We start from the raw sequence: 11,518 nt of genomic DNA, 5'->3' as shown, positions 1-11,518 counted from the left end.
ATATATATCTGCACATCTTAAGTCTCATATTATTCCAGAAGAGTGTTGGAGCTACTCCGATCTGCCCGATAGCCTAAGTCTATTTACCCTGAGCATGTTTCCTTGACAAGAAGTTCATCTTTCCTTTTCAGCTAAAGGAATCTTAAAGAGATCATCTAGGCTTAAGCATGCTTTTCACACCGGAGGGGAAAAAAAGGGAACTTTTTGGTTATTGTTAGTACATCCTGTTCAGGTGTTTGGAGCAGCGTTGGAAAGCATGTTCCAAGGAAAAGTCGTGACAGTGGCTAAACTTCAGCAACACAATTGCTTAGTGCAAAAACTAGGATTGAAATATATCTACACCAACTTCCAAGGGAGAACTCGGTCTCTGTTTTGTAGCTGTGAGACACTAATAGAACAGGAGCTAGAAAGCATTTAAGACAAAGATAAAATCTACTATAACCTCAGGCAGAAACCTCATAATCGGGATCGACAGAGCACAAACAGAAGTCCACACTTCTGTCTGCCATGCACGGCTGAGAAATTGGGAGCTTCAGCTTCAGTGGCACTTCTGTTGCTAAAAAGACAGTCTGCCTGGAAGGAAGTTTCAAGGAGTAACTTCTGCTTTCCAAAAATAATTTCTTAGGAAGAGACGCCAAAGTATTGCCAACTAACAAAGTGCTGACTGTTTGCACAAAGAGCCCTCCAGGTAGCTGTTTCTTTACGTGGTGGATGGAGAGGAAACTGAGTAAGAACTTGTTCAATTATTCTACTTTCATTAGTATGAAGGTGGAAAGGATCATTTTTCTAACAGGGCTCTAAAATTCAGTAGTCAAGTCCTGCAAGTAGTTAAATTATCTTAAATTTTTTAAAATTATAATACATTATTTACATTCAACAGAGCACAGAACAGACTGGCTGCCTAGAAGCAACTACACATTTACTGAAAATTTGCCGTTTTCTACATGCCTCTTTGCAAGCTTAGTTCTGCTTCGTATTTCCATTGAAGAGTTCAGAAATAATTGGAATTTCTACAGCCCGTTGTAACTATTTCCGCTCAGTTTACCAACAATCTTTATAATCGATTATTTGCTGCCAATTGTCATCCTTCTCTCTTTCCTGGCTTGAATGTAATAAAAAAAAGAAGCCAACTCGAGTTACTTGCCAGGATGCTACTGTCTTGTACAGTTTGTAGGCTACAGTGTGTTTGCCATGAGATCTAATGCAGCTGCTTCAAACTTCACTTCTATTTGTGGAACTTTATGAACTTCTGCTCAAAACTACTGACTATTCAGGGTTAATAGCCTGAAGTGCTCCAGGTCACACTTGTCAAGCAACATTTTTACATTTCAGAGGTGACGGTAAGCCTATCCTGAGTCTCAGAAGTCATTCACAATTTAAGAACTAACTCAAGCTGTCTTGAAACTCTGAAAATTAAATCCTTGAAGCGTTTGACACGTTTTGTAGTGACAGGCTTTGCCCTGTGTTTACTGCTTTTTCAAGAGCTGGCTTTTAGGTAACTGCAAGATCATCTATAATGCAAATTGACTCAAGTATGAATGAAGAGAAGCTTTGTAATCTTTTCACTTAAAACCTCTTCCCCCCAAGATATTTTCCTACCTCAGATATGTTATGCCACTATAACAGAACTTACCAATAATGTAGAATTTCACATTTAATGTTTAAAAGAATCAGCAAGTTTCCTTACCAATCAATGATGTGTCAGTGTTTAGTTGTTTTTTTCTTGGGCCCTTCACAGACAAGGTTAAATAAAATGAAATAGCGCAGAGTTTCCCCAATCCTGATAATCCGTGAGATCTTGCCTGTGCTAACTTCCGTGTGGCAAAAGCAATGTGACGTTTGTTGCCGTTTGAATTTTACATGCAAATCTTTGATGTTGTGACCTTATGGCTCCACAACAAGTCCATCACAACAGCAAGTATTTCGGTACCTGACAAAAGAATTTTTTATTTCTTCTCTGAAGGAAAGTGCCATTTTCCCCGGTATTTGCCTTTTGTGCTAGTGCAGAATTCTAAACCACCTTTACATGGAAATGCGGTTGGTATTCCCAAACCAGCCAAGAACAGAACTGCAAGAACCAAGGGGCAGGCAAACTAACAAGAAACTAGAGGTTAAACACCAGAATTCAGAAACTTTGGGAGAAGCCTAATAAAGACAGGCCAATCTTGGTGAACACCAGCAAAGACAGTTCGGCACAAACACAATTTCCATAGTGACAGATAATTGTATTAAAATCTGCAACTTGATAGTGGTAGTTATACTAATTTCAGTTTGTATTAGGCATGCAATAGCGTGATTACAGTGTTATATATATTTGTGGTAGGTTTTTTTCTTTTCCACTTAATGCTCTTTAGAATTTTAGTGCCCTGCAAAATCACATCACTAGAGAACCAATCAGCTGCTGCTGCTTACGAAAGTTTAGTTCTACAGCTAAAACAAGGTTTAAGTCTGTTCTACGAGTCAGCTGTCGCTGCCACAACCTCTGCTAGTATTCGCTCAGGCTGTGCCATTTGGCAACTGGCTTTCTAGGATTCTCACACACCTCTCGCCAGTGTTCCACGCCACCTGCGGTGATGCTGTGTGCTCCCAAAATCAGCCGTCCCACCACTTCGTTTTTCGTGGTACGGTCAAAATCGATAACTAGGAATTCAATGCTGATGTCAGGAAGGAGATCGATAGGGATATCGTAAATGAAGGATTCGTTGAAGACAGGATTCAAAGTGCACTTCTTCACATGAGTCTTCTTTTTTGCTATGCGCTTTCTTCCGTAATAAACATTCACCTTAACGTACGGATCTGCTGGAGAAGAGAGAGAAATAAACTAATAACACAGCCCAGTGATGCTCCTGGAAGTAACGGATAGGGTTTAGCTTGCTGAACTTGAGCCAGCTCAAGTAAATGGTGTGAATCCAGGCTACTCACTACAGGAAGGGGGGATTGTTGGTGTATTTTCTCGTTGCAAAGCAACCAGCCATGTTAGTGCAAGTTCTTTATGAGCTTCAACATTGCATGGGGATTGGAGGCAAGCAAGCTGCATGTAAATTGTGGTAATTAGTCCTAGAAATACCAATTAGGTAGCTTTTTGGTGAGGTCAGTGCCCAACTGGCCAAAACTTTTCACTGTCATCTGTAACAAGAAATATTTTTACCCTCTTTCAGGAAATAGCCCAACAAAGTGTCAAAACGGTTTTAATAATCTGCAGATGAAAAACATTTATAGTGGAAGGTACTGAAAAAGAAGAAAGTTTAAAACGAAGCCTTTGTTTTCCCATCAGGCTCGGTTTGTTATTTTATCAGTTAGCTTGCTCTTCATGCGGACGCTTGTTTAGGATTAAAATTAAGTTATCTGGCACACAGTGCTCTTTTTTTTTCACTTAATGCAAGTTTTGAAGCTGGAAGTCACTTTCCCAGCTGACGTTGGCTCATTTTCTCTTTTTTAATCCAACTGAAATGATGACCTTATGCATAATATAAAGATCATATAAAGAAATTATGTTAGCCTTGCAAGATTCAGCAGGTAGAAGAACAGTTACTAGAAAATTTATCCTGTAGTTGGAGGCCACACATGGAAAGCTTTTTTTTTTAAGAAAGAGTAAAATTTAAGGCCTACAACAAATAATTAAGCTTAGTCTGCATTCTTTCTGAGGTGTACAGGAGAAAGCTGCAAAAACAGAATTAAATTTGCTATCAGGAGGGTTATTACTGAATCTCCAGTTGATTCCAACCATTTTCCCATAATCCTGAAGGAAATTTTGCTAAGGGGATTCAGGAGTCCGAGAATCTGTGACTGCGAAATAGGAAAGCCAGAACAGCTGCTCTTCTCTTCAAATAGCAAAACAACAAAGCCAGCAAAAACACCACAAAAGAAAAGAAAAAAAAAGAATCGTTTCTAATGTCATACGAATTTACTCCTCTCTATTACGAGTCTGTCCCTCCTTTTTTTGACACTCGGTCTCTTCTACCCTCCTCTTCTAGGAGCAGGGTTTGAGGTAGATACAGTAAGCAGCAGTCACGACACGGAAAAAGTGCTGCTAAGGGCCATGAGATGTGACAGCGGCACAGAGGCACAGAGCCTGCGGTCTGGCCAAAAGCAACATCGAAATCTGCTGAATTCAGAAAATGCTGTCTTCATGAACAAACCGGGTGATGCCAGAAAGACGCAGCTGTTGGTCTCGCAGTAGTAAGGATTTGGTCTTGTTTGTACAAGCATCTGTTGGTGAGTGATGGATCACTCATAGTGACCCATCACCCTTAGAAAGAGTTTGAGGAAAAGTGTGCAAACAAAGAAAATGTTCAGATAAGACAGGTGAAAAGATCTGAAAGTGAAATTAGAGATTTTTTTAATACACATTTAGAGCTGGAGAAAATAGCTTCTACCTGAGAGGCCAGTGATATCCATCTTTGGCAAATGTCTGGCTTTCAGCACCACAACAGTCATTCTCTGCGCCACAGGCTGGTAAGACAAGGAGACTTGCAGCTCCCCTCTGCTAATGCATTTCTGTGAAAAAGAAACCGAAAGAACTTATTAGGACAAGATGGTCTTATAAATAGGAGCAAACGTCGGAGGTCACCAGAATTTCCTTTCCCTATGCTAAATGCCTAAAAAGTTGGAAAATTAGATGCAGGTCATTTTAAGAGCCTCAGGCAGATAGAGCCTCTGGAAGAAGGAGCGAACGAGCAAGCGGCACAACGTAAATCCTGCTGTGCTGTTCACCCTACGCCTGTTGAGTACAGTAAGCATCGCTACAGCCTCTCCCCTTGAATTCTGTGTTTCCGTGAGGGCAAACCTGGTGGGCGCCTTCTGAGAGAACAGCGTCTCTGGCTGCCTTTTGAGGTCTGCTACTAGAGGCATCTGTGTTCTTTATGAGCTTAAGCTTCATTGACTTTTGGTGAAGCTTCGATGGCGGAGCACCTCAAGTTCTTTAGGTATGCTTTGACAGTTTCACCATCGGTTTAGTCTGCAAAGGTAAAGACGAAGATAAAAGAAGATAAACCCAGATCTACTCGGTTAAACTTGCTGTACATCCTTTCAAAGAGTAATATAATGCTAAGATAATTAAGTTGGGCTTCCAGATGGCGTTCATTAACTTTCATTGAGATGGCACTAATTTAGATTAAGTTTATTTGCTATCAAGGCAAACAGTATTAGCAACGGGTATGAAATCTTGTGGTGTCACTAATGCACTGATAGCAGAGCTATTGCAACAACTCGAATAGCTGCCTGCCGAGCACCTTGCCCTCCTCCTGCACCTGTCGACATCTGGTTCTGTTAACTCTGCAGAGCGATGGGCGTAGGAGCGGTCCCAAAATGAAGGATTTTTTTCTCACTTCAAGCCAGGAAAGTGCTACAGTAAGTATCACACTAAATGCTCTGGTAATGACCCAAGAGGTGAAGCTGTTCTTTCAACTGCTATTAATCAGCTTCACAGGGAAAAAATTGCGCATGTAAAATTAAACACGGAAAATGTTCATGATAATTTTGGTGATTTGATTTTATCTGAGCGGTTCCTATGTGTTTAACTGTAAGACAAGTTTTCCAAATGCAAGGAACGAAGCCTATTGCTGCTCATGCAAAATTCTGGGAGGAGAGTAAACATATGAGGAAGCTCCTGGCCCCAGAAAGGAAGTGTTGAGAACTTTGGCTCCTTGGATATACCAGAATATAACGGCCAGACAGAGTATTGGGGGTGTGTATGTTGTTAAGAGTTTTGGGATTCTTTTGGTCTGAAGTAATTTAATGCAGTTACTTCAAAGTAATTTGCATTATTAGATTGTCTGTTAGAAATTATTGGGAACGTTCATTAGGATGGGATGTACACCTTTGCTGGCTTGGATCAGTGCAATAATTTACGGGGTTTTAAATGCAATTCTGTATTCCAGATTTTGAAGCTTCCTGAAATTAAAAACTTTGTTCAGTAGCGGCTGTTTTGACATTGTGGAACGATGCAGATTTTCAAGAATGCACACCTGACACTAAGGTAAATCTATTTTTGATTACTAATAAATGTTAAATATTTTGCATCCTTCATTAAATCTATTTTTATTTAGCGTGACCTTTTTTCCTCTATTTTTAATCTATTCTAAGAGATATGGTCAATGTACTGAAAAGAATACTATTAAAAGAACCTGAATCAGTCGCTTGTTTTATCATAATGTAAAGCATCCCAAGAACCTCAGAAAAGCAAAGTAATCACCGGAACTCTGGTTTGGTTGGGATTCTTGTGCTTTGTTTTGGGTTGTTGACACAGAGTCTCCTTTAAATATCTAACCCCCCCCCCCCCCCAATTAAATGCCCTGTATAGTAGAAAAAACTTTTCAAGTAAAATACTGCCACTCTAGGATGTAATGAAGTATTTTATAGTGCCCAGCAACAACTTCCAACACGTTAAGGCAAAAAGTGAGCTCAAATGCCATTTTCTATTGAACCTAGAGGACGGGTAGCAAAAATATACTAAGGAAGAAAATAAAAATATTAAGTACCACCTCATCCTCCTACCTGAGCACAGTATATATTCTGAGGACAGAAGACATCTTCCCCAATGTAAGCCTTAATATATGGATTGCTCATCTCTCTAGTTTACAGCTGTATACACCAAGAGTGGGATTAACTTCAACCTAAATTTTCGATGTCTACATTCGACAAAACTGTCTTAGACACACTTTGTTCTCAAGTGAGAAGAAAATAGCCACCTACGGTGGGATTCATCTGAGCTGGTTTAGATATCTGCTCCAGGACAAGAGGAATCACATCAGACTCCGCTGACTGTGTCGATGTATTCCCACTTACTTGCAGCTTACGGTAACAAAATCAGATGTAGATAATTACAAGTATAGGTGCTCAAAATGGTTAAAGCAGACAAATCTCCCCCTCTAAGTGAGGTTTGTCTTTGCAGAACACAATATGTTATTATGGGAATCCATAAAAAACCTGTTCAGAGCACCATTCTATCTACCTTCCGCCACCACATGCTCAAGAAGGCTGGGCACTGATGAACGTCCTGTTATCACATCGGCTCTTCTACTTGGAGATGGGGACTTTGCCTTTTTTCTTGGCATCATCAGTCATGCCATTCATCATTTCTATGCCTAAATAGTGACTATGCCTTGTCAAATCGCCATAACCACACAGCAAACAGCTGCCTAACTAAAAAGAGCACTGCCACACAATATCAATAACATTTATCTGTGGAAAAATGGGTTTCATGGCTAAGGATTTGCAGTATTCCTGCTTATTAGACCACGGAGGCTCCTGATAAAATACAGTGCAAGGAGTCTTGTGTCACACTACATGAAGTGACTTACTTGTATGTTCCTTTTGAGGATCTCCCTGGTCAGCTGAACCTTTCCAGTGCTTGGATCCACCCCTGCAAGGGGCACCATGACCTCTCCAATAACATCATCTCGAGAAAAACGATCAAAGCTCAACACAAGGAAGTGAAGCACCAAATCCTGCAGCTGGCTGTATGGGATCCCATAGAAGGTGAAGGTTTCATCAAAGACCGGGTCTAGGGTCTTACGAAGTACACGAGTCTTCACTCGATGCCTTTTATCTGGAAGAATTGTCATCTTGATATAAGGGTCAGAGCTGTGAGTGTGCTCATCCATCACTGGCAGCCCATGAGCCTCCTGAATGGTAACTACCAGCGCTTTTTTAGGGAAGTTGTAGTCCACGGAGAAAGTCAGTTCACCCAACATGACATCATCCCCCGGAGAAGATGGGGAGGAGGTTTTACTTCCTCCTGGAGTGAGGCTCTGGTCTGGACTTAGTTCATCTCCATAATCTACTTTTATTGGGAGCTGGTCAATGTGTGGGGCTGCATTTGGCCCATCTGGAGCCTTATCGGAGCCTATTAAACCAGATTCAGCAGCATCCACCAAGAGGTTTCCCCTTCCAGTCTCCTTAGGAGTGCCATTCTTGTCTCTCTGTATTCGGTTAATTTTCTTCTTGTTACTCAAGGTCTCCGGATAGATACTAATGCCTTTCAACATGTGAATGAATTTATACGGTGGGGTTTTGTGCTTCTTTTCTGCTTGCTGGTGACAGCATGTCCACACAAAAACTGTTACTGAGACAGAAACCACAAGGACAGTAGCACCAATGAGGCCTGCCACAACTGGAGAGACATCTGTGGAGAAGACAAGGCAGTCAGGAATGAGCTTGTACCTTTGCAGTGGCCATGACCCCACAGGGCCAAGCACACTTGGACGGAGATCTATATGGTACTATTATGTTGTTCTTAATTCAATAATCCTGGTATCAAAGCTTCCCCAGAACAAAAAGTCACTTCCTTTAATTCTTATTTTCCTATGTGGGAAACATTTTACACTACCAACGCATGCTTGACCTATGTTTCATGTGCTAAGAATTTCCAACAGTTGATTGCCTTATCTTGCCAAATCAAGCTCCCGCATTACCAGCACCTCCACAGCTCTACAGGAATAAGGTTTCTTGACTTGCAGGAGGTTGTTTTTTTTTTTTTTATGCTCTGTTCAGAAACAGTACATAATTCTATTTTAACAACAGGAAGGAGTAATAATTGTGGCCATAACACTGGATCTGGAGTTATCCTTTATTAACAATTTTTTTAAAATCACTTTGTCCTGAAATGGTCAATTGTTTTGTCCTAGCCACTTACGACAGATACAGGGACAACGGCATACACACAAAAAATGGAGAGCTGTCATTTGGATGGTTGACAATTTTTTTTTCCGGTGGGGGTGAATATGGCCCTGACCCAAGATGTCCAAGGGAAAGAAGGGCAGTTGCATATAACATGACAACGATCTGTATCACACTGGTGGACTACTGCTCCTCTGGTGCTCGTTCCGACCATTCCCACAACCTCCTCTGGGAAAGTATGCTGAGCACTAATGAAGTGATCATGCAGGTCCCTCTCTGTGTCTCACCCAAAAGCTGAGGCTGCTCTCTGTAACTACTCCTCAGCTTTTTCATCCCAGTATTGCTACTTACAGGTGTAAGTTCTTACAGGTTTCGATCAGCTGGGAGCTACTGACAAAAGTCTGTCCACCCCACAGTAACCACCAAGACTCCTTTTCGTGTGAAAATCCAATATTCAAAAACAACAGACAAAAAATCCTGTATTTAGATTTAGGGATTATTTTATATTTTCTAGAGCTTAATGTTGACTGGGTTCTTCAGTAATGACAAGCCAGAATAAAAAAGCACCGTGTTCATTTTTAGCAACCATGCTATTTATAACAGTTGACTTCAGAGAATTATTACCAAGACACAGAATGAAACCAGCAGTGTTGAGCTCCCTAGTATATTATATCAACATACTCAGGCAATTCCAATCAAGGGCCACCAAGATGATTAGAAAGTTGGAGTGGATGGAGGATGGAGAGCAGATGGAAGATGTCGAGAGACCAAAAGACCAGGGTTCGTTCAGTCTTAAAAGGGAAGGAAAAGGAGAGATCTTTTTGCTGTCTTTGATTTCTTAGTGGGAGGTTATAGGGAAGGTAGAGCCAGGTTCTTCTTAGAACTTATTATTGTATTACTGGTTTAATCATCATTAAAGGAATGTTTTGGGGGGTTTTTTTGGAAGCAAGCAAACAAAATAGCCCTCCAGCCCTATGTCTTTTTCTTTACAAATCGTACAAATGGCTTCTATAGTAAAAGGGAAAACCAAAACCATTGTCATGACAATCATGGCAACAGCTAAATGGAACAGCTACTACAATAGGTAAGCTTGTCTGATTTTCGTATCTTCATTCTGTACCACAAAGAGGAGAAAATAATCTTCCAACCTCATATCTGAAGCTACAGAGAGCCCCTTAATTTTGTACTTTCTCTGATCTTCCGTATTATTCTTTATTGGCGTTAACACGCAAGAGGATAAGACTGCCAGACTATAACCTGAATATCTGATTGGCTCAGGGAAAACTGTGATTTTCAAGTGAATATGTCTCCTTTTTGCAAAAATAGCAAAATCACTTTCAGTTTCAGAAGTCTTCCCAGACTGAAGCTGGAAGTATTTTGCACTGGAGACTGACTCCACAGATAAATCTGTCTCAGGCCCCGCTGCAAGTATAGCCTTGGCTTGAATTAACTAAAGCAAGAAGAATTCACAATACTAACAAAAAAACAACTCTGTTATTTAATGTTCCCTCTTTGAAATGAAGCAAGTGATCTTTAGCAGCTAATTTGAACACAATTCAGCCATACACAGATATGAAAAGCCTCAGTGGATATGCAAAAAAGGGACAAATGCTGAAACTCTGTTCTGATTCTGATCTCATTTTTTTGTGTTTTGTTTCTGTTGTGTCTTCATAGAATCGGCTCTTATACCTTCATTTCCCGCAGATCCAATAGACAATTTTAGAAGAAGCAACCAACAGTCACACTAGAAAGCATCAAATAAGTCTTTGTGATCTTTCTTGCATCAAAATATCTTAAATTTGGTTCCCTTAATGTTCTGTGGCAAAGAGTTCCTCAGCTTAATTATGTGGAACGACAAAACAAAGGCTTTTATTTTGAGCCCACCCTACCTTGTTTCATTTGATGCCTGTTCTTGCATTCGAAGAAACAGGCAGCGATCGTTCCCTGCTCTGTGCTGCTCGTAACATCCCTCTTTTCCTGGCTGAAGACTCCTCTTATGTAATCATCCCATACATTCATTAATCCTGTCTCCATTATTCCTTACAGTTGTAAACTACACCGACGTAAAGCTGCCTAATAACAATTTTAGTTAAGCTTTTGCAACTTTGTGCATAGTGAAGTGCTTTGAATATCTATTTTAAATGGTACTGGAGCCTGTCTCCTCCCTCAAAAAGAACAGAACTCTGCTTTTTTATTCAAACTTTGCAAAAGAAATCTTTGTTCTGATGTGATGCTAAGATTTAACTGAAACAAAATCAACTTTTGGGGATATGGAATTATTTTTCAATTAATGAAAAATCATTGAAAACTTCCTTTTAAAACTGATGTTTGCTAATTATGCCCCAATAGCTAATGGTGGCCAGTAGTTAAGGTATGACAGTGTGTGGCTCCTGTATTCCAGGAAACACCACAGAACATAAAAGGTAAGTAGATACGTTGTACATTAGATAAATTATATAGCATGGAGAATTATTACTAAGTGCTTCAGAAGTTAAAGGGAATGTAGTAACTATGCTTTAACTACAGGGCCTTATGGTCTGAGGGGAAGGAAGGTCAGTCAATTGCTGGAGGACAGAAAGAGGCAGCAGTTTGAATCTTCAGGACTACAGAAACCCAACCAACAGAGACACCCAACGCTGCGGCACCAGCCCTTGTCACCCACTGGACTACAAAAAAAAGCATCTTAAAAATAATCGAGCACCAACCCCGAAGAATAATTTCGCTGGAGACCCAGGGAGCCGCCCCACGTCCGTGACTGGAGCACGGCCCCACAGGCATAGCTTTGGGCCTCTTCGCCTCGGATGATTTAGCAGGGTTTGTAGTTTCTCCATCGCCACCGAGGAGCTCCCGGCAGCCCCGGGACCGGCTCCCGGCACCACCGGGGCCCGGCCAGCGCTCC

The 11,518-nt window shown here is 40.9% G+C and overlaps 1 protein-coding gene across 1 annotated transcript; it reads right to left on the bottom strand.

Moving 5' to 3' along the window:
* Nucleotides 1-2,119: 2,119 nt before the first annotated feature.
* On the bottom strand, nucleotides 2,120-8,163 carry SYT11 (synaptotagmin XI; the record flags this gene model as incomplete). The annotated part of the gene is made up of 3 exons (XM_010294933.1): nucleotides 2,120-2,796; nucleotides 4,377-4,497; nucleotides 7,302-8,163. Coding segments are annotated over 3 exons (1,294 nt in total), but the record flags the coding sequence as incomplete, so codon positions are not given.
* Nucleotides 8,164-11,518: the final 3,355 nt, after the last annotated feature.

This window comes from Phaethon lepturus, unplaced genomic scaffold (assembly GCF_000687285.1).
Source record: "Phaethon lepturus isolate BGI_N335 unplaced genomic scaffold, ASM68728v1 scaffold52040, whole genome shotgun sequence".
NCBI classification, from domain to species: Eukaryota; Metazoa; Chordata; class Aves; order Phaethontiformes; family Phaethontidae; genus Phaethon; species Phaethon lepturus.
The sequence above is the reverse complement of the archived record's forward strand: the minus strand, read 5'-3'. Positions and strand labels throughout refer to the sequence as shown.